At 47.2% G+C, this 20341-nt stretch overlaps 6 protein-coding genes across 6 annotated transcripts; 4 read left to right on the forward strand and 2 right to left on the reverse strand.

Moving 5' to 3' along the window:
• Window positions 1-455: 455 nt before the first annotated feature.
• PV09_06961 (trehalose-phosphatase) lies at window positions 456-4204 on the forward strand. Its single transcript, XM_016360672.1, has 3 exons — window positions 456-959; window positions 1017-3757; window positions 3816-4204. Exons 1-3 carry the CDS (start codon window positions 937-939, stop codon window positions 3860-3862), a joined length of 2811 nt encoding a protein of 936 aa, XP_016211658.1. The 5' UTR covers window positions 456-936; the 3' UTR covers window positions 3863-4204.
• Window positions 4205-4381: 177 nt separating this feature from the next.
• On the forward strand, window positions 4382-8373 carry PV09_06962 (uncharacterized protein). Its single transcript, XM_016360673.1, has 2 exons — window positions 4382-7738; window positions 7788-8373. Exons 1-2 carry the CDS (start codon window positions 4437-4439, stop codon window positions 7864-7866), a joined length of 3381 nt encoding a protein of 1126 aa, XP_016211659.1. The 5' UTR covers window positions 4382-4436; the 3' UTR covers window positions 7867-8373.
• Window positions 8374-8676: 303 nt separating this feature from the next.
• On the forward strand, window positions 8677-9677 carry PV09_06963 (uncharacterized protein; the record flags this gene model as incomplete). Its single annotated transcript, XM_016360674.1, has 2 exons — window positions 8677-8941; window positions 8992-9677. The coding sequence occupies 2 exons, from the start codon at window positions 8677-8679 to the stop codon at window positions 9675-9677; spliced, it is 951 nt and encodes a 316-aa protein (XP_016211660.1).
• Window positions 9678-10051: 374 nt separating this feature from the next.
• Window positions 10052-11386, reverse strand: PV09_06964 (UDP-glucose 4-epimerase GalE; the record flags this gene model as incomplete). Its single annotated transcript, XM_016360675.1, has 1 exon — window positions 10052-11386. One exon carries the CDS (start codon window positions 11384-11386, stop codon window positions 10052-10054), a length of 1335 nt encoding a protein of 444 aa, XP_016211661.1.
• A 1303-nt stretch (window positions 11387-12689) lies between these two features.
• Window positions 12690-15029, forward strand: PV09_06965 (uncharacterized protein; the record flags this gene model as incomplete). Its single annotated transcript, XM_016360676.1, has 1 exon — window positions 12690-15029. Exon 1 carries the CDS (start codon window positions 12957-12959, stop codon window positions 15027-15029), a length of 2073 nt encoding a protein of 690 aa, XP_016211662.1. The 5' UTR covers window positions 12690-12956.
• A 3713-nt stretch (window positions 15030-18742) lies between these two features.
• PV09_06966 (uncharacterized protein) lies at window positions 18743-19555 on the reverse strand (the record flags this gene model as incomplete). Its single annotated transcript, XM_016360677.1, has 3 exons — window positions 18743-19152; window positions 19202-19343; window positions 19391-19555. Coding segments are annotated over 3 exons (717 nt in total), but the record flags the coding sequence as incomplete, so codon positions are not given.
• Window positions 19556-20341: the final 786 nt, after the last annotated feature.

A 20341-nucleotide genomic window follows, 5' to 3' on the forward strand; every position in this document is an offset into this window, starting at 1 on the left:
TTCCCCTGCGTAATGAAGCCGTCGGGCCACAAGCATGAGGCAGAAGTCAGGTGAGCCTACGTCAGTCTCATACACGTTTGCGTTTGAGAGCATATGGAACGAATCTCGGTGCCTGTCTGATTGTGCGTGTGTGGGTGTGCCTCTCTCTTTCAAAGTGTGTGTGTGAGTGATGCAGCAGGGGCGGGGCATTTGGACCGCAACCGGGACGAACAAAAGAACAGCGCTCATTTCTCTCCTGGGACTAAACGAGGCGTGAGTTGGCCATGGTAAGGAACAAAAGGAAGAAAAAAGAAACAAAGAAAGGAAGGATGATGGACAGAATGGGTGGATCGAAAGCAGACGGAGACCGTTTCGAGGTTCGACAGGATGGGGTGACTTGCGGACTTGAGCCATGACGTAATGGCAGCATCTCGCAGAACTGGGCCGAACCGTCGAGTCGCAGCTTCATCCCAGTAAGCAAATACACGCAGCCAAAACGCAAAAAGCAAGCCAACCCAACGGACAGCGACTCCAATTGCGTATCCTTCCGCTGACACGCCGCCCCGGTCGTTGTCACTCGTTCGATTCATATGCCCAGCGCGAGACTGGGTTGCCTGCATTGTTCTCTCGCTTTCACGTCTTGACCTACACTGTGCTTTCGTCGTCCTGAATTGCTGTGCATGGTAAGTCAGTACGCCTGCCTTCAACCTAAATTTCGCTCTTGCTTGCCCGCCGCGCCGCCTTTGTCTCCACCCTCCGCGTGCCTCTCCAAGCAAAGAAAGCCGGTCTCCTCCAGAGCGCTTCGACGGCGTTGTCGAGTTTGAACCGTGGTTCCTCTGGAAACGTCGCTCTGCCCAGTGGAAAGTCACGCATATCTCAGAGAGAGAGAGTGGCATCCTGACGCACGACTTGGCCACAGCTTCGACTTGTAACTTGTCCCCCGCAGTTCAGCCAGCCATGTCGACCTTCATAGTTTCTCTGTAAGTGTGCCGCCCGCCCAATGGTCATGGCTATGTACAAGGAGCTGATTTGCGCAGCTTTTTGCCCTACACGGTGGACTTCAACGAGCTCCCTACTCCTGCACGACGGCCAAGTCCTCCGCCACGACAACCGAGCAAGACCTCACTCGAGGAATCCGTAGGTGCGGTCAAGTTGCCAGGCCATGATAGAAGAGCTTCACTGGAGCTTCGTGGCTCCCTTTTCCCGGCGGAGACCCCACCACGTACTCCCGCGGCGACAGCAGATGCGCAGGAGTTCTTCTCACAAATCGACCAGCCGACGCCGGCGACGCACTTTGTGCAGCCTCACAACCCGCGAACCTTGGTACGCAGCGATTCACACATGCCAGAATGGGGCAGACACTTCTTGTTCAATCAACCGTCCGCCAAGCCTCAGCAAATGCCTCCAGCCCGCATCTTGGGCTACGGGCCTTCGCCGTCGTCGGAAGGTGAGCGTGAGCAGGACCGTGCTCGAAAGATGGCAAAGACGCCAAAGACAACCCGGAACAAGAGCCATCGGCGCCACCACTCGCGATCGGCGAGCACCGAAGTGAAGTGGTCGACTGAGTGGAACATCGTACCTGCTCTTCAGGGAAATGGTGGCCTTGCAAATGCCGTGAGGGCATCGGCGGACTCTGGCGCAATACAAAACATCATTTGGCTGGGAACGGTGGGCTTCCCGACGGACTCCTTGCCTCAAAACACCCGGAACGAGATCGACGACAAGTTGACAACCGAGTACGATGCGATTCCTGTGTACATCAGCGACGCGGACTTTGACGGCCATTATTCTCACTTTTGCAAGACTATACTTTGGCCTGTCTTCCATTACCAGATACCAGATCATCCAAAGAGCAAGGCGTACGAAGACCACTCGTATAAGTATTACGTCAAGCTGAACGAGGCATTTGCGGACAGCATCGTGTCAAACTACAAGAACGGCGACGTGATTTGGATCCATGACTATCACCTGCTGCTTGTTCCTCGAATGGTCCGACAGAAACTTCCAGATGCCAAGATCGGATTCTTCCTTCACACTGCCTTTCCGTCGTCTGAGGTGTTCCGCTGTCTCGCGCAACGCAATGCCTTGCTGGAAGGAATGCTAGGCGCAAACCTGATAGGGTTCCAGTGCCCAGAATATCTAGAACATTTTCTTACCACGACAAGCCGGTTGCTTCGTGTGCCTGTAACACCGGAGGGCGTTGACGTGGAAGATCACTTCGTGAATGTCACCCACCTTCCGATCGGTATCGACCCGAAGGCTCTAGACAAGGCCAGGCATGAGCCAGAGGTTCAGCAATGGATCAGAGTCATGGAGCAGCGGTACAAGGACAAGCTCATTATCGTGGCTCGCGACCGGTTGGATCAGGTCCATGGCGTTCGCCAAAAGCTGCTTTCATTCGAACTGTTTTTGAACAAGAACCCGGATTGGGTCGAAAAGGTCGTCCTGATCCAGGTGGCAACCTCCGCTACCGACCAGGAAGAGCTTGCGTCCACTGTGTCAGACATAGTCACCCGGATTGACGCCACCTTCTCTTCGTTAGGCCACCAGCCTCTTGTCTTCCTACGCCAAGATATCGGCTTCCCACAGTATCTCGCGTTGCTGTCCGTCGCAGACGTGCTCATGATCACGTCTCTGAGAGAAGGTATGAGCCTCACAGGCCACGAATACATTCTGTGTCAGGATGGGGCCATGTCCAACAAGAAGCACGGCCCCATGGTTCTTTCAGAATTCACAGGTGCCGCTTCCGTTTTCGACAATGCTGATCTCACGATCAACCCATGGGACTACAAACAGACCGCCATCGCGCTAAAAAAGGCCTTGGAGATGACGCCGGAAGAGATGGCACGACGATACGAGCGGATACGAGAGGTGGTCATGAATCAGACGGGCGAAGCCTGGATGACGGAGCTCAACAAGCGACTCGACAAGGCATTCGACGATCGTAACCTGCGCGACACAAAGTCTACGCCGCGATTGATCCCTGCCACACTTCTTCAGAAGTATCAGCGTGCGCGCAAGCGGCTTTTCATCATGGACTACGAAGGCACTCTTGCCAGCTTCAGCAAAAGTGAAGGCCACGTGCATTTCAACAGTCCGCAGCGCGTCCTTGACACGTTGAATGATCTGATTTCTGCGGGCAATAACATCGTCTATGTCATGTCCGCGCGTATGCCGGAGGAACTTGATAAGATCTTTGCACGCGTCCCAGGGCTGGGATTGATTGCAGAGAACGGCTGCTTTATCCGACCACACGGTTCTGACGCGTGGAGGGCATTCGTTGACATGGATCAGATGAAGCAGTGGAAGAAGGACGTGAAGCAGATCATGAAATACTACCAAGAACGCATGGACGGAGGCGTGATCGAGGAGAAGCACTGCTCTCTCTTCTTCCGTTACGACAAGGTGAAGGAGCAGGATCAAGAGTCAGCTGCGCGTCTCGCAGGTGACTGCGCAAATCATATCAACGACGCTTGCGGTGGCCTCCGCATTCACGCTGTGCCATTGCAAAAGGCAATCCTGATCGAACCTCGAGACTACGGCAAGGGCTACGCCGCAAAGCAGATCTTCAACGAAAACTGGGGCCCAGACACTGAAGGGGGCGCTTTGAAGAATGCCCCTGAATTTCTGCTTGTGGCTGGCGACGATCGGGAAGACGAGCAAGTCTTCAGATGGGCAAACAACTTGGCGAAGGAATGGCCAGAGATTGACGTGACAACCGTCAGCCTCGGAAAAAAGAACACGGAAGCGATGGTTACCCTGACACAAGGTAGTACAGGTATGTGCCCTATCCTTATGGATTCCGCGAAGAAGCATTGCTGATAACAGGATCGCAGCACTGATTTCCGTCCTTCAGAGGCTTAGTGGTATAACAAGGCGTTGATGAGTGGAGTCATGTTGCTAGAACGACATTATTTGCCATTTTCATTGTGGGTTAGACTGTTGTATGCTATTCACAGCCACCGCCGCGGCTGGGCTTTCTTTTTGTTTCTGGATCAGTGACGGGAAACTGGGTTGGACCATCGGCATGCTATACTGATACGACCACAAATGTTCTCGAGATATGATTTCACGGCGCTGCATGTAAACGATGGACCCGGGAAGTCTTTCCCCGCCTAGCCAAAATGTTTGATCGTTGACCGACTGTGACATTTTCGTGTAGATGCTTCTCTGAACGCGAATGTTTGAAATGATTGTCACTGCACAAAGAATAATTGACTGCCTATCTGTTCACGATTCAATTAGTGACTAAACTTGACAATCCCTAGCCCCAGGCGGCTTGCTCGCAGGGTTTTGTAGTTGAGCAAAACCCAAGATGCGAATTTGGGTCACGTGCGGACGCGACGCGTTAACTTAGGTGGCACGACTCGTCATAATCGGAAATGTCTTCAACTCAGATTGTCGTGAAGACGCAATTTTGTTAGCCATTGAACCATAGTGAGACAGCTGATTTCGCCATGGCACCGCCGAGAAGGTCACAGCCACCTTCAGCATCTCAAGAAAAGAAACAGAAGACGATATCGAGCTTCTTCGGTCCCAAGTCGAGCACTGCGGCACGAGCAACAGCTTCGAGCCCTCCGCGAGAACCCGCAAGTGACGATTTGTTGCTCGTGGATGGAGGCGTGGCTCTTTCTTTACAACGCAAAGCTTCAGCTGCGTCGAAGCGGAGCATACATCAGGAGGACAGCGACGCTGAGAATCAAGAGCCCAGTCCCAAGCGAGCGAGGCAGAGCGACGACGAAGGCGACGTGCCAGCACAACGCACGTGCGTCGAAAAATCTCGGTCGCATAATACCTCGAATGTGCCGTCCAAGACTTCCAAGTATGCTTTCTCGAGTAGCTGTGCGCAGATCGACAATCACCGTGGTGAATCCGAGTCGGAGAGCGAGGAGAGCAAGAGGCATAAGCAGCTGCTGCATCGACGCTTCGTGCAGAAGCTGGGTCGTCCAGATGCCATAGCAGAGATCAAGAGACGAAATCATGTCATCCAACGTGAGAACGAGGCGGTTGCTGACGACGTTGAAAATGCCGTTGGCGATGAAGAGCAGGACGAAGACGAAGCGCCGAAGAAAGGTGACAAGGCAAAACCTAAAGGCGGAGCAAGAGCAAGTGGGAAGTTGACGCCGATGGAAACGCAATATCTCGACATTAAGAGGAAGCATCTAGACACCGTCATTGTTATGGAGGTGGGCTACAAGTTCAGATTCTTCGGCGAAGATGCTCGAGTCGCGAGCAAAGAACTAGGTATCGTCTGCATACCTGGCAAGTACCGCTATGACAACCATCCTTCCGAGTCCGCATACGATCGTTTCGCTTCGGCATCATTCCCTGTGGCCAGGTTACATGTTCATGTCAAACGACTTGTGCAGGCCGGCTACAAGGTTGGCGTTGTACGGCAGCTCGAAACCGCTGCGCTGAAGGCCGCCGGTGACAACCGAAATGCTCCGTTTGTACGGAAGCTCACGAATGTCTACACCAAGGGCACCTACGTGGACGACCTGGAGGCGCTAGATTCTCCAGCATCGGCGCCAGCTGGTGCCACTTCGACCGGCTTTTTACTTTGTCTGACAGAGTCGAGCTGTAAAGGATCTGGAAATGATGAGAAGGTGCACGTTGGCATAGTAGCCGTTCAACCTGCCACAGGTGCAATTATATATGACGACTTTGAGGACGGATTTATGCGGAGTGAAATTGAGACAAGGCTTTTGCACATCGCGCCATGCGAATATCTTATCGTAGGTGAGCTCTCGGGCGCAACGGAGAAGCTAATCAAGCACTTGTCTGGTACCAAGTCCAACGTCTTTGGTGACCGCGCACGCGTTGAGCGCATGGACAAGGACGCAATGATGGCCGGCCGAGCGTACAGCCACATTTCAACATTCTATGCCGACAAGGTCTCGTCCTCCAAAAGCCAAACGGCAGATCAACGCAGTTACATCCTCGACAAGGTGCATCAATTATCGGAACATGTCACCGTATGCCTATCGGCTATGATAGAGCACCTGACCGAGTACGGCCTTGAGCACATCTTTGAGTTGACCACAAACTTCCAGTCCTTCAGTGCTAGAACGCATATGCTCCTCAACGGAAACACACTCAGTAGCCTTGAGATATACAACAATCAGGCCGACCATTCCGAAAAGGGCAGTTTATTTTGGGCTCTCGATCGCACAAGAACACGATTTGGTAAACGTCTCCTTCGGAACTGGGTTGGTAGGCCGCTACTTGACACGAGAAGGTTGCAAGATCGCGTCGACGCGGTTGAAGAGCTTTTGGACACTGAGCGTGCTGTGCATGTTGATAGGCTCAAGACGATTCTTTCAGATATCAAAATTGACTTGGAAAAGGTTCTCACTAGGATTTTCTACAAAAAGGCGTCGCGACCTGAACTGCTTGGATTCCTACAGACGCTTCATCGCATGGGAAATGAGTTTGGACATCTCACAGGTACAAACTTCACCGGCTTCAGGTCCACAACTCTTAACGAGATGATCTCACAGCTTCCCCCTGTAGCTGATCGGGTTGTAGAATTTCTGGACCGTATAAATATGCAGGCTGCAAAAGATGATGACAAGTATTCTTTCTTCCGCGACGAGTATGAAACGGAGAAGATCAAAAAGAACAAGCTAAGTATTGCGTCTGTGGAGCACCAGCTCGATGAATATAGATCCAAGGCTGGAGCTATCCTCGGCAAGACAAAGGTTGAATATACAACCGTAGCGGGCATCGAGTATCTAATCGAAGTAGAAACCGCTGCCGGGAGTATCAAGAAGGTTCCTGCTTCGTGGGTAAAGATCTCTGGAACGAAGAAGCTTGCCAGGTTTCACCCTCCTGATGTTATCAAGATGCTGAAAGAACGAGATTTGCACAAGGAGTCGCTTGCCGCTTCATGCGACGAGGCTTTCCGTGACTTCCTCAATGAAATCTCGGCATTCTATCAACCACTGAGAGACTGCATACAGGCAACGTCGCAGCTCGACTGTTTGTTGAGTTTGGCAGAGGTGGCATCGCAGCCAGGATACTGTAAACCAACGTTCGCGTCTGAAGCGATGATTCAAGTTCGAAGAGCAAGACATCCAATGGTAGAACAATTATTACTCGACGCCTATGTACCAAACGACATAACCATGGCTTCCCAAAGTGAGCTGGAAGAGAACCCCAGCGCTCTTCTTATAACGGGACCAAATATGGGAGGGAAGTCATCGTACGTTCGGTCAATCGCACTCATCGCCATCATGGGCCAGATTGGCTCGTTTGTGCCTGCGGCCTCAGCTAAATTGGGTATGCTCGACGCAATCTTCACGCGCATGGGTGCTTTCGACAACATGATGCGAGGAGAGTCTACTTTTATGGTCGAGCTTGGTGAGACGAGCGATATTCTGAAGCAAGCGACGCCACGCTCGCTTGTGATTCTTGATGAACTGGGAAGGGGTACGAGTACGCATGATGGAGTTTCTATAGCGGAGTCGGTGCTTCGCGAGCTTGTCGATCGTCGGGTTATGACCTTGTTCATCACGCATTATCAAGATTTGTCACGTCTACAAAAGAACTGCACGGGACTGAAAAACGTGCACGTCAAGTTTCAAGAGAGAGGCGAAGACATCACATTCCTGTATGAAGTTGGCGAAGGGGTTGCGCACAGGAGCTATGGACTGAACGTAGCAAGACTTGCGGGGCTTCCAGCGAGTGTTCTCGATATCGCAAAGCGCAAGAGCAAAGAGTTCGAGGAAAGTCTGGCAAAGAGAAAGTTGACCAGTTTGTGCGTAATTCCGCGGTTTCCGGGTGACGAAAATCTGACACGATCGCAGGGCGAAGTTGCTAACTGATCTTGACGGTGCCAACCAAACAGGATTCGAGCGGCTCATTGACGGAATCGAGCAGCTGTGATCCGAATTTTGGTCTGAGTAGAGCTTCGTATGCATGCTGGTGAACTGGCGCAAACGGAGTTTGCCGATCGGGCAGAATCAAGAGAGGCACACCTCTGGACAACCTCGATTCAAGTGTACTGTTCCATAAACCTGACGTGCTGTCATTGTTGATACACCAAAGCAGCGCGGCTGACTTTGCTCTCGCCGAGCCCTTGCATACGCAGAAAATCTCAACTCGAAGTAATTATACAAGGGTAACAGGATACCACTCGAAACGTACTCCGAGATACGGGACCAATTAGCACGGCGATAAAAAGGAGATTCGAGTCATTTACGTGTGCGGGTATTATTTAAACCGAGTTAATTCCAAGAAGCTTATAGCTTGTACGATTGTGATCCTCTTTTTATTTTCAAACTCTGGTTGCATCGCCGACCAAAAGCACAAACATGTGGGACGCAGTCTGGAACCGTGTCGAACCGGTTCCCGAAAGTTCGTCTTTCCATCCGAAAATGTCGCCACAGCGATCTAGATTGATTTCATGTTTGGTACGATTTTTGCCAGATCGATCGTGCACGTCATGCAGGGGTATCGCGGTCTGCACTGTCTAGCAGACTTTGCAAGCGCGGCATCACGGTCCCAAGAAGCTATGGATCACTGGAAATCAACTCGCTAGGGAAGACGAATCAACCAAAAGATCCAACAACGGATTTATCGATGGGCTCTTTTTTATTCAAAAAAAGGGCTTTCAGAAGCGAATGAATAGTCTCTAACTTCGATACTCGCGGAGTAGGCTACTGCAAGATGCTTTACCCTCTCCTTTATTTTTCCATGCTAGAACTTGCCGCTGGCAGCATCCCGTGTACTTCCTTTTCCGTGAACGGTTCCAAGAATCACTTTGAATACTACAGATTCTACGATTTCAGAGACATAACGTCTAACAGCTCGTCTTCTGAACCTGGTTCACCGCTTCCTCGAAGTCTTATCGTGAGTGATGGCTCATGGGTAAACAACTGGACAATCCGCGAAGAGTTCAGAGAGCCTTCCACTGAAAATGCCATCCCTATGGCCTACGTGAAAGATAATATATTTATAGGTTAGTCATGTGGTGACGAAAGATTGAAGTTGATCTAACAGCGGCCGCAGAGAATGGGGCTCTAAATTTTGTCACGCGTCGTGAAAACGCAACATACCAATCTGCAGCTGAACTTGATTTCACCGCAGCGAACTTTACATACGGTTCTCTGCGTGTCAGCGCCCGGGTCAGCGGGAATCCAGGGGCAGTTGCTGGAATATTCACTTACTACAACGACACGCAAGAATCTGATGTCGAAGTCTTAACCCGTGACCCTCCAGGAAGAACGCACTTCTCTAATCAACCGACCACGGATGATAATGGAGACATAATATCTGGATCTACTTTCAACACGTCTTCTCCATCTTACACGAACTGGAACGTGTATCGATTGGACTGGCTTCCAGGTCAATCCAAATGGTACGTGGATGGCAAACAGCTTGCAAAGACAACAGTCCATGTTCCATCTCACGAGTCAATGTTCATCCTGAACTTGTGGTCCAATGCTGGGCCGTTCTCAGGAAGTATGGTGAGTGGCGGTTCGGCGTCTATGCAGGTTCAATGGATTGAAATGGCTTTCAATGCAAGTCCAAGCAATTCAGCGGGCAATACAGTCGGGGGAGTAGTTTGCTCGATCGACAAATCATTGGGATCTCCAGTTCCTACGTCGGCCGCGCCCATGATCACGCTACCAGATCTATCTTTGCTTGGGGCAACATGTGTACTTGTACCCTTACTTTTTGATGGTCTGATCTGAAGTGCATAAATCTTAATAATAATGTTAATCGTTTAGAAATTTCTCCTTTTGTTTTTTTTTCTGGCAATAACTAGGTCATGATCGTCCACATGAAACAGGCAAAGATGGTGGCGCCAGTGCTAGTTTCTTCTGCATAAGTTATCAGCGGACCCTGCTTCGGTGTTCAACCTCACATCATCTTGCGTTCCAGCTGAAATATATTCTACTTCCATGTTTCTCTGGGTTCTACAGTGAGTTAAATTTCGAAAAATAGACATTGGCTCAGCATTGAATTCTTTACAAGATAATACAACTAAATTATAATTACACAATTTCCCAAAATTGCGCAAAACACTTTCCAAAGTAGTATTTGTTACAGAGAAGTTGATCTAAAATTACACGTCAAGTTTCAAGAAGTTCACAACATCGCGGCAGCTATCTCGAACTGTCCTCCGCGCACACCAACCAAGCAGGTTCGAAGCCTTTGTTGTGTCGGCAATGCACACTCCTACATCTCCTTCTCGGCGGTCAACCAGTCGGGTGGGAATGGAACGGCCAATGACATCCTCCATCGCGGCTACAACTTCCTTCACTGAAGCACCATTGCCCGTGCCAAGATTGATAGCTTGAAAGCCTTTTATTGCGCTGTCACCAGTCGCCGCATCGAGCGCTGCCAAATGGCCACGAGCGAGGTCACTGACGTGAATGAAATCTCGAATACAAGTTCCATCTCTTGTGTTCCAGTCAGAACCGAAGATCTTGAGCTCCTCTCGCTCGCCAGTCATTGCTTGAACCAGCACTGGCATGAGGTTGCTAGGAGTTCCTCTGGGATCCTCGCCAAGTAGGCCCGATTCGTCAGCACCGACCGGATTGAAATATCGAAGTGCCATTATCCTCCACTCAGGATCAGAGGCCGCAAGGTCGCTGAGAATGGCTTCACACATCCATTTGGTCCTGCCATATGGATTTGTCAGGCCTGTACTGCCACTCAAAGTCTCTCGCGCCTCTCCTTCATTGTCAACCCACTGCGTAGTCTGATGGGTGCAGAGCTCTTCTCTCAGCTTGCCACCCCCGTTTGCAAGCTCTCCGTAAACTGTTGCCGATGACGAAAAGATAAACGTCTTGATATTGAATTTGTCCAGCAAGGAACAGAAGTCGACCATACCAGCAACGTTGTTTGCGTAGTATTTCAAAGGATGCTGAATGCTCTCTGTAACGGCCTTGTACGCTGCGAAATGGATGACACCAGAAATACCAGATGAGACTGTGCCATCATTTGCTCGGACTTCGTATTGCCTGAGGATGCCGGTCATTGTACGCGTGCACCTATAATCAGCCTCGTGGAACTGAATAGTTGGCTTCTTCTCGCTGCCTTGATAGTACTTGTCGGTCAACTGCTTTAGGCGGTTGAGAATGGTGATGTATGAGTTGCTGAGATCGTCTACTATGACTACATTCCGTCCCGTCTTGAGCAGTTCCCATGTGGTGTGGCTTCCGATGAACCCAAGGCCGCCAACGACAAGCACTCGATTTTGATCTTGATTTTGGCTTAGGAAAGGTGTTCGGTCAACAGGCTCGAAAAGGATAGATCTTTCCGTGCACGGAGTACTATAACCCGATGCGACAGATGAGGCGTCATCATCGAAAAACACAGGGGTGTTGGATCGAGAAGATCTTGCGGATGCAATGATATCTGATGCGAGTCTGGACTGAAAGAATGACAAAGACATGTTGAACAGGTTGTAGAATGAACGTGGTCAACAAGAAATGTGGTGAATCTGGTCTCCAGAGAACGAATGAATGTGGATAAGGAGGGAAATGGTCGGAAAATGGAGAAAAAAGAGCAAAGAGCGTTTGTTGTGAAATGAATGAAAAGAATGTGTTGAACTGATCAAATTCCTCGTACTGAGCCTGCATATTTATATACAGATAGCAACCCTAGTCTTCATGTTCCTTCACTAGCACTTCGAAGCCTTCAGCTACATGGCTAGACATCATGGCCAACGCATTGATAATCCGCTTGTCGACGATTTGCTTTGAAATCTAGCCGCAAGTTGCTCAGGCATGGGGCCTACATCTTGCGCTCTGACACATGCTACGAGAAGGAGGGAACGCTAAAGGAAGGATCTTTACTCCGCCTCGCCGTAGGTTATGAATGTAGGTGTTGAAATGGTTGTTCTAGGCGTACGAGGCTGACTCGGCTGAAGAGTCTGTGCGTTCTGAGAAAATGGGTAAAATGTGCTAACTTAAATATGCCCAATCACGTCAGCATAACCTGCGAAAGTAAGATTCTTTTACATCCTTTTAAACCTTCCATGCTCCTCAACTGGCTGTGATCCATCGTGTTTCATACTACTGATATGTCAGTGCTTGGCCAGAGCCCAGAGTAAGTGCATCGTGAGCTAGGCCCAGACCATGTCGTCGGGTCAATTTCATCAGGTCTACCTGGAGCCTTACGCTTAGCTCCTCTAGAAGAATCCACCCAAACTGTCGGGACTACGTTATTCGGGAGCAAAGCCGTGCCTCTGCGACACACTTATTCTAGTACAAAATCACCACTTTGGCGCAATAAGGTCCACGGTAAGCTAGTGGCCTATTTTCCTAAACGGGAACGCAGCAAGATCCCTCCGAGTAGACCTTTAAGAAGTAGTAAGCTTTAGGTACCAATATATTTTGAAGAATATGACGACATTTTCTTTTTCCAAGTCCCAAAAAAATGGTCAAGAGTATTAACACTAGTCCCAAATACGCCTAGCAGTAGTCACGCTGTGACTTTTTGAACAGCTTATGGACATGGTCCCATTGCTGAAGAAATCTAGAAGTGTCCAAACTGCAGTTGACCCATCCACTCTCAGACATGTACCCCAACTTACTAGCAATATTCTCGCCCTTTGCAACTCGCTGCCCGTGGTCTGGCCTGTGGACTATCCTATTCTCGCGGCCAACATGGCACCTATCATTGCCGATATTTGGAACCAAATTTATGGTCGCGGTATACCATACGGCTTAGCAGCCGATTTTGCTCCCGGTTCAGGTTGGTATGCCGAAGTGTGTTCTGGATTTCTCGTCTGCTCTATATAGCGTTGGCCCCTGTTCACATCATTCATTCCAGGACTGCGAAGCTAAATCCTCTCACTCTGAAGAAAACAATCCTTCTTGCACTTTGCAGCATCTCTCATTAGCCCGTGAGCTTCTCTGATCCGGCCACTCTGCTGGCTCCTGGAGAGTTTGCAACTCCGTTCACTCACTCTTTGCCGACATCCGTCGTGTCCCGAATTCTTCTCACAGCGTGCATTCCCAATGCCTGGACTCAAGACGTTTTTAGCTTCGCGAAAGAGAAACATAACGGACCGTGATGGATTCACCTCTCTCCTTGATGATCCATCCTCATATGATGCACCAAGCCCGATGCTCTCACCAATTCCTGCCAGAATCCAGTCAAACAGAAGGATTCCTCAATTAGTTCGAATCGGATCGAACTCGACGTCTTCGTCGCGTGCAGCTAGCCCAGCTCCTTCTCCATCGCTATCTGCATTATCCAATCCATTCGACGAGGGAAAGGCACTTCATTACTCTAACGATACGCTGCCACTGGACGATTATAACCTTGACTACTTCAGTATCGGTGGTGCCGCGACCCCTGCGTCCGAGTCGGCTCATTATGTTCCACCATCATCAGCTGAGATGCGAAAGTCACTGCTAGCGGGGAGCAATGACTTTTTGGCAATAAATCAAGAACAGCCACAGCAGTCCTTCATTTGGAGGGCGTTGGAAGCGCTCAGAGCCAAGATCTACCAACATTTTGACCCTCATACGTTCTGGAGTATGATCGACATCCGCGAAATCTTCTGGCCGTTTACATGGAAGAAATATGGTGTCCTTCTTCTCGTGGCGTTGGCAATTGCTGCTATTGTCGTCACAGAGCAGGCTTTCCACTGGATCCAACAATCTATGGAAATCACTAGACGAAACATGCTCCCTGTGCTCATACTCGTAATTGGACTGGAGCCTATGATGATCGTGATCATATTAATGGTGGCCAAAATTCCTGATATCTCCTCAAATGATGCTTCACCATCAAACCCAGCCGCAGACTCCAATCTTACAGATCAGATGGCAGCGCTTGAGAAGGAGGTACAGCAAAACGATGATTACCTCACCGCGCTCGTAATTCCGTGTCACAACAGCGACCACGAGGCTATGAAGCGAGTCCTTGAGTCTGCGTACCCCCACTTTCGACCACAAGACATATTTATCGTCGATAATGGGAGGTCGATGTATCCCAAAGACAACGAGTTCCGTGAATTCATCTATTCACAGCACCCCGATATCAATTACATTTGGTCGCCGATAGGAAGTAAAAACGCAGCGCAGCTTGTTGGCGCAATGGCTGCACGGAACCATCAATACATCATGACGGTTGATGACGACGTTTGCATCCCGACAAACTTCCGCGCGCCGCTGGATCTTGTCAACGAGAAGACGAAAGGCGTTGCTTTCCCACTCAAAGCTACGGACGCCAATGGCAACGTACCAGTTTTTATGGTTGCCTGGCAAGATTGCGAGTACAGAATGGCAGGCTTGACCAAACTGGCTGAGAGTCAAATTTGCGGTGTGCTGTTTCCCCACGGTGCTGGCTGGTTCTGTGAACGAGAGACACTGATCGATCTTATCTCCAATTATCATTCAATTGACTTCATCGCAGAAGATGTTAACACGGGAGTCAGCATGCAAAAAATGAATAAACTAATTGCATTTGACACTCGTTGCGTGTTGGAGACAGAAGTGCCTAGTACAATTTTTGGACAAGGCTTGAACTGGTACCACCAGCGAGTACGTTCGTGGGAAATGGGTCGACATGGACGTCTCTTCGCATTTATAGACCGGCTTTTTTTCTCCCTTAATGGTCAGCGTGCGCCATGGGCAATTCTTGCACAAAAATTTGTCTACATATACTCGATTGCCTGTATCGTCATTGATTGGATCCGCGTACCAGTGATAGTAACCATGGGTACAAACGGCAACTACTGGCGCCAGGCTGGTTTACTCACATTGGCGTCTATACTCCCTTTGATGTGGTTTCGTTACATCTCATGCAGGAGACGACCAGATCTACGGCCTACTTTCTGGGGATCGCTCACAATTCCAGTGTACAAGCAGTTGTATGCACTTGTTTCAATAATCGGTGCTATCAGAAGTGTTGTTTACTACTTCGGCGGACATAAGCTTCCAAAAACTATCAAAGAGATGGTTGCTGATAAAGATGAGCGCTGTTTGTGGCTCGATCCGCGGTTTGAGACAAATCCAGGATTTCTTGCTGACGAGGGGTTAGCATTGACAAAGCCGACATCAAGTGAGGAGAAGGATGATTGACGAAGCCAACTTAGGCCACTCTCTATACGTGGAATGAGACATCATTAATGCATTCCTTTTTGAATGTTTAGCATCAGACCTATTTGTATCTTTTAGGATTAAAGAAGTGTTAAATTCTTCTCGTTTCAATCTCCAAACTATGCACTCGCGAAGATTATACTCTCCATAAATACTTGTCCGATCTGGATTAGTTTGAGCAGTTACAGTAAATTTGAAAGATTGGAGTGATTTCGGATCTTATGTCTTGCAATTTCATATCTTAGGAACAGACTGGTGCCGGTCGACGATGCTCTTCCCTAATGCTTCAACGGCCCAATTTGTTGGATTTAACATATATTCACTTTCAAGCAAAAATATTGTGAATCCTTCGCCTCCAGTCTTTTTCGGAGAGGTATCTTGACGCGAGACTGCTTCGTGCGTCTGTCTATCCATTCCATGAGTTACCATGGCATTGTTTAGAACCGCGACGTATGGCTTAAAGTCGGGGCCCTTGGACAATGAGAAATTTGGATCTTGGTTGTGAATTATACTTCCTGAAAACTCGCTCATGGTATTGCGGTGAAAATACGGCGCCCAGTATGTATTTTCCATGACTTGCCAGCGAGGGGGGATAATGGCAAAATCTACAACTGCCGAACCAACTTCTCTGTGAGACGGGGCGGTTAACACGGTAAACAAGCTTGGGTCGGGGTGGTCGAAGAGCAAACTCCCAAGAACGACGAATCGCCCCAAGTCGTATTTGTAGGGGTAATACGAGCCATGCCATGCCGCAATGTCGAAAGGGGTCGAATCCTGCTGGCATACAAAAAATCGATTGTTCATCTTTGCCACAATGTTCCAAGGCTTTCCAGAAAGAGTCTTTGCTTGACCGTTCTCAACAGTTCCATCAAACCTGGCAACAGGAACCAGGAAGTCACGTGCATTTGCGAGACAACAGGAACCTATTGGTCCGAGCTCAGGAAGCTTGAAGTGGCCGTGGTAGAGCTCGCATATGTAGCCACGTGCAGGACCATGTGGGATGGAAACCCTATAACGAATGCCTCGAGGGATCACGGCTATTTCATATTGTCGAACTAACATATTTCCTAGCTCGGTTTCGATATCAAGTGTGCCGGCTTGAGGGATAACCAAATAATCTCCATCGGCCGAGTAAAATACGGTCTGCAGCTCCATGTCCTTGAGAACGGCATACATCATATATGCAAGTCCTGACTTTGTCGCCGGATCGCCTGCTCGCGCAATAGTTCGTTGACCGGTAATCCAGTCGCTGTCGACTTGAATTGGAAACTCTTTCCATCGATAAGAATTTGGCGTTATGTTAGGCTTTTCCTCTTCAAATGTTGGGAGTCGTGGATTGGCATAATCCTGGTAGTAACCATGATAATGTGAAGGGCTCACTCGATAGAGGAATGTCTGAAGATTTTCGGACCGGCTGGCTGTGAAGGAGGTCCCAGATATTCTCTCTGTGATCAACCCATATGGAGGAACTTGAGGGTTGTTTGCCCCAACAGGGTTTGCTCCTTCCAAGGCCTCAGACCTTATTACCACTTAGTAACGAGGGAACTCAGAGCCAACAGTGAAACATACTGGTGGTAATGCCCAAACCCTTGCAGATACCGATACTTTTCGGGGACATGGAAATTTGTCGTTGGCATTGTGTCTTTTTGGACAATTGCCTATTCTACATAGAAGAACTGGTGTGGTGAAGCAAAAAACAAAATTCCTATTCCATCTTTTTATAATAACAGTTGATTTTCCCCTCCACTCAATTATCCCCGATCATGGTCCCATGTTAGAAGTTCTGACGCGTAAGCCCCGCATTGCGCTCATTACAGTATGTTCAGCCTCGGCAAATTAGCCAAACGGGAGTATCTTAGAAGAGAACATGTTTCCCCTTGATTGCGCTATCTTTGCTACTACCCCGCCATTTGAATTAGTTTGGGGTTTCTACGAAAACGTCCTGCAGGATAGATATCTGGCCATAAATCATATCTTAACCTTTTAAACAACCCTCTGTACTTCCAAACGACATAGCCTAAGTCACGCTGTAATTGAATACTGCAGATATTTGGCTTCAGTGCGAGTTAATAAACTTGGGAAAAAAAATTGAAATATAATACGTGAAGTGATTATCGGCTTTCAGAGGTTGGAAAACTGTGGAGACTGAAGCAAGAATATGAGCGAAGAATTCATAATAACATGAATTTCTAGTATAACCAATGATTCGTTTACAAAAGCCTTCTAATCCAGAAGGGAATAATATCAATTTTTGCTAAGAGATGATCATAGAATTCTTGGCAGATAAAAGTCGAACAGAGAAAGCTAAATTAATGTGCCAATTATGCTTACAAATAGGCAGGGACGGACATTGTCCTGTATATTGCTGTTACATCTGTTTTGACGCACACGTATATTCACCATTAATAGTGCTAACGGTTTAACAGCCTGCAAAATGGGTTTTGAGCTTAAGACATAATTCTCTTCTCCCTGACTTGTTGAAGACAGACGATTATGTGACGTGAGAAGATCTGAAGGAGGGATCATCCGTCGAGCTAGAGTTGCTTGTTGCTGTTGAGGTAGGAGATTCGGATGGAGATTCAAGGGTAGCGTTCTACGCAAATTCATAAATTGAAAAATTGCCATTAATCCATTGGATTTCGTGGTTATTGTAAGGACAAAGAGACAAACGAGAGGCACTAAGCTTGCATCTTATATACACCTAAATTTCTTAGTATATTCTCCATATATGTAACGTTGTCTAGCCTAACTACTTAGTTATCAGTACCAATAGTTGCCTCATTCGATTATCTATTTTTCTAAACTGCGTACTTTTTCTACGTTGCCCTTATAATTCTTAAAATTCTTTATCCTGAGTCCTTAGCTTTTAGTATAACCATTTCCCTAAGTATTTTACCTGTTGATCTTGTTGGTAGTAAGCTTAATTACTTATATTTTATACATATCCTTAATATTCAAAATTTGTACTGATTCTTATTTCTTTTTCCCGTTCGTTATGCAAAGAGGGTTTATCCGGTTGAAACGGGTTTAGACTGTAAAGTTGTTGTGGGTGACTATCTGCTGGAGCTTAGGGTACACGATATTACGGCCGCTTCCAAGATAAGGAGAAATGGAAGAGATGGAGTCTTAAAGGAGCATATGAGGTTTATCTCAACGGACAGCAATTAAGAGAAGACTTCCTAGTAGGGCTCACTAAGTAAATGAACAATACTGAGTAAGCTAGAAGCACAAAGAATAAGATAGAGTAAATTAAAGTAACCCTAGAGCAAACTAGGTTAAAGCAAATCAGAAGCAAAGCAAAAGAAAATGTTCTGCTGCTCTCTTCGTCTCTCCCATCTATTGTCTTCTCTAATGCTTTTACTCTTGTAAGTTCCGTCTTTGATTAGACCCCACTCTATATCTCTCTATAATGGTCTTATGCTCCTCTGCCAGTATTGTCATCTGTATACTTCCCCATCCGGTACCACGTATCACAACATAGGGACTCAAGTATATAATATCAAAGAGTATCCTTTTCATGTATAAGCATTAACACTGCCAGCATCTAGACTAAACTGATTGCGTACTGGATCACTTAACCAAATCATACTATTTCCTAATACCAAGTTTATGTACTTTAATAAACCACTTTCTGCCTACATGTTCAAATTGATTTTTTTCACTCGATTTATGCATCTTGGCCATTGCAAATCCTTCTAGACTTCAACTTCATAGGTGTCTCGAGTGTGTTTTAAAGTAAGTTCAGTGGGAATACTATCCGCGACTGTGCCCGCTATACGACGACTGACGTAATTGTTCAGCATTGCGTTGATGTTGCTTGTGAAAAGAGCCGCAATGAATGCGATGCCCCCAAAAGCAATTGTAACAAGATATACAGTCTTAAAGCTTGAAGCATATGCTGTCTTAACGCCATTAGTAACGGCGGCTTCAATGTTGGGATTAATCCCAGGCACAGCATTTAAGGCTGCTGTTGTTCCATTGGCAACTGCTCCGAGCACAGCAACGACGGACGTGCTAGGCAGACCGGCATTAATTGCAGCACTTGTTACTGCTTTTGGCAGTTCGACGTCAATGCGGTTGGTCAGCACCGCTACATAAATGCTTACTGTTGCCGAATTAGCTGCGCTTCTTGGACGTCCATGGTTCCTACGGACCAGCTACTGATCCCGCAATCTGCTTTATAGAGCCTAAAAAGCCATTTGCAAGACCTAAGTCACTGGATTGCACCACTAACCCATTTGCAACAAGGCATATGAGTTCAAGCCAACCAGTGAAGAATCCCGAGATTGTGGTAAACTGTTCGCAAATCAGCAATTGCAGTGATCAGAATGGTATCAGTATACCGCTAGAGCCCTTCCTTGATTGTGCTGTGTACATGATCCCACTGCAGCCAGAAAAGCGGTTAGGCCTGCATAAGCGAAGACTAGTTGCCACTTCGTTTGGCCCACCGGCTTCAGGAGAGGTCCGACAACAATCTCGGCTACAGCGAGAGCTAAGCCACTCGTACACTGCAATAATCAGCATAGCCATATTATGCATCTCACATGAATGCTTACACTCATCCATCCAATCTAGAGGTTGTTTCCGGCTTAGGGTATGAACTGAGGAAATTTATTTTCAATTTTCTGAAAAGCTTATAAGATAGAGCTAATCTTAAACTATATATAGGATATTATTTTATTTATATATCTATTATGTTAAGGGTGCTATAATTTTTCAAAAATTTGAATATTTGAGTTTTTTTTTGGTGAGGTGCCAAGAGCGTCACAATTCAATGGTCCGTGCATAGGTGGGGTGCCAAGAGCGTCACAATTCAGATGGCCCGTGCATAGCGGGGTAGGTGGGGTTGCCAAGAGCGTCACAATTCAATGGCCCGTGCATAGGTATAATAGATAAGATAGATAAGATAAGATAAGATTTTTAAAAAATAATTTAATAATTTCTTAAAAATTATATAATAGAATCTATATATAATTCTAATCTATAGTAGAGATAATAAAATATCAATATTAATAGGGTTATATTATATTTAGAAAATATATATATATTTATAAACTATTATTATAATTTAATAAAACTTATAGGGAAAAAATATATACTTGTGTATAAAAAATAATAAAAAAGTTATAAAATATTAAAAATATCTTAATATCATTAATATAATAGATATTCATTATTTAAATTTAATAGATGGTTATTAGAATTATAGTTATATCATTTAGATTAAAAATAAGATATTATAATAGGAGTATTAGGGATATTTACGTAGTTCAAAGTTGGGTTGGTGATGTTAG

This window comes from Verruconis gallopava (assembly GCF_000836295.1).
Source record: "Verruconis gallopava strain CBS 43764 unplaced genomic scaffold supercont1.25, whole genome shotgun sequence".
Taxonomy (NCBI): domain Eukaryota; kingdom Fungi; phylum Ascomycota; class Dothideomycetes; order Venturiales; family Sympoventuriaceae; genus Verruconis; species Verruconis gallopava.

Bases quoted from the DNA above. Each gene is read 5' to 3' on its own strand.
- PV09_06961 (XM_016360672.1), top strand. From the start codon at position 937: ATGTCGACCTTCATAGTTTCTCT. The intron at 960-1,016 runs GTAAGTGTGCCG...TGATTTGCGCAG, and splicing joins TCGACCTTCATAGTTTCTCT to CTTTTTGCCCTACACGGTGG. The intron at 3,758-3,815 runs GTATGTGCCCTA...ACAGGATCGCAG, and splicing joins CCTGACACAAGGTAGTACAG to CACTGATTTCCGTCCTTCAG.
- PV09_06962 (XM_016360673.1), top strand. From the start codon at position 4,437: ATGGCACCGCCGAGAAGGTCACAGCCACCTTCAGCATCTCAAGAAAAG. The intron at 7,739-7,787 runs GTGCGTAATTCC...ACACGATCGCAG, and splicing joins AAGAGAAAGTTGACCAGTTT to GGCGAAGTTGCTAACTGATC.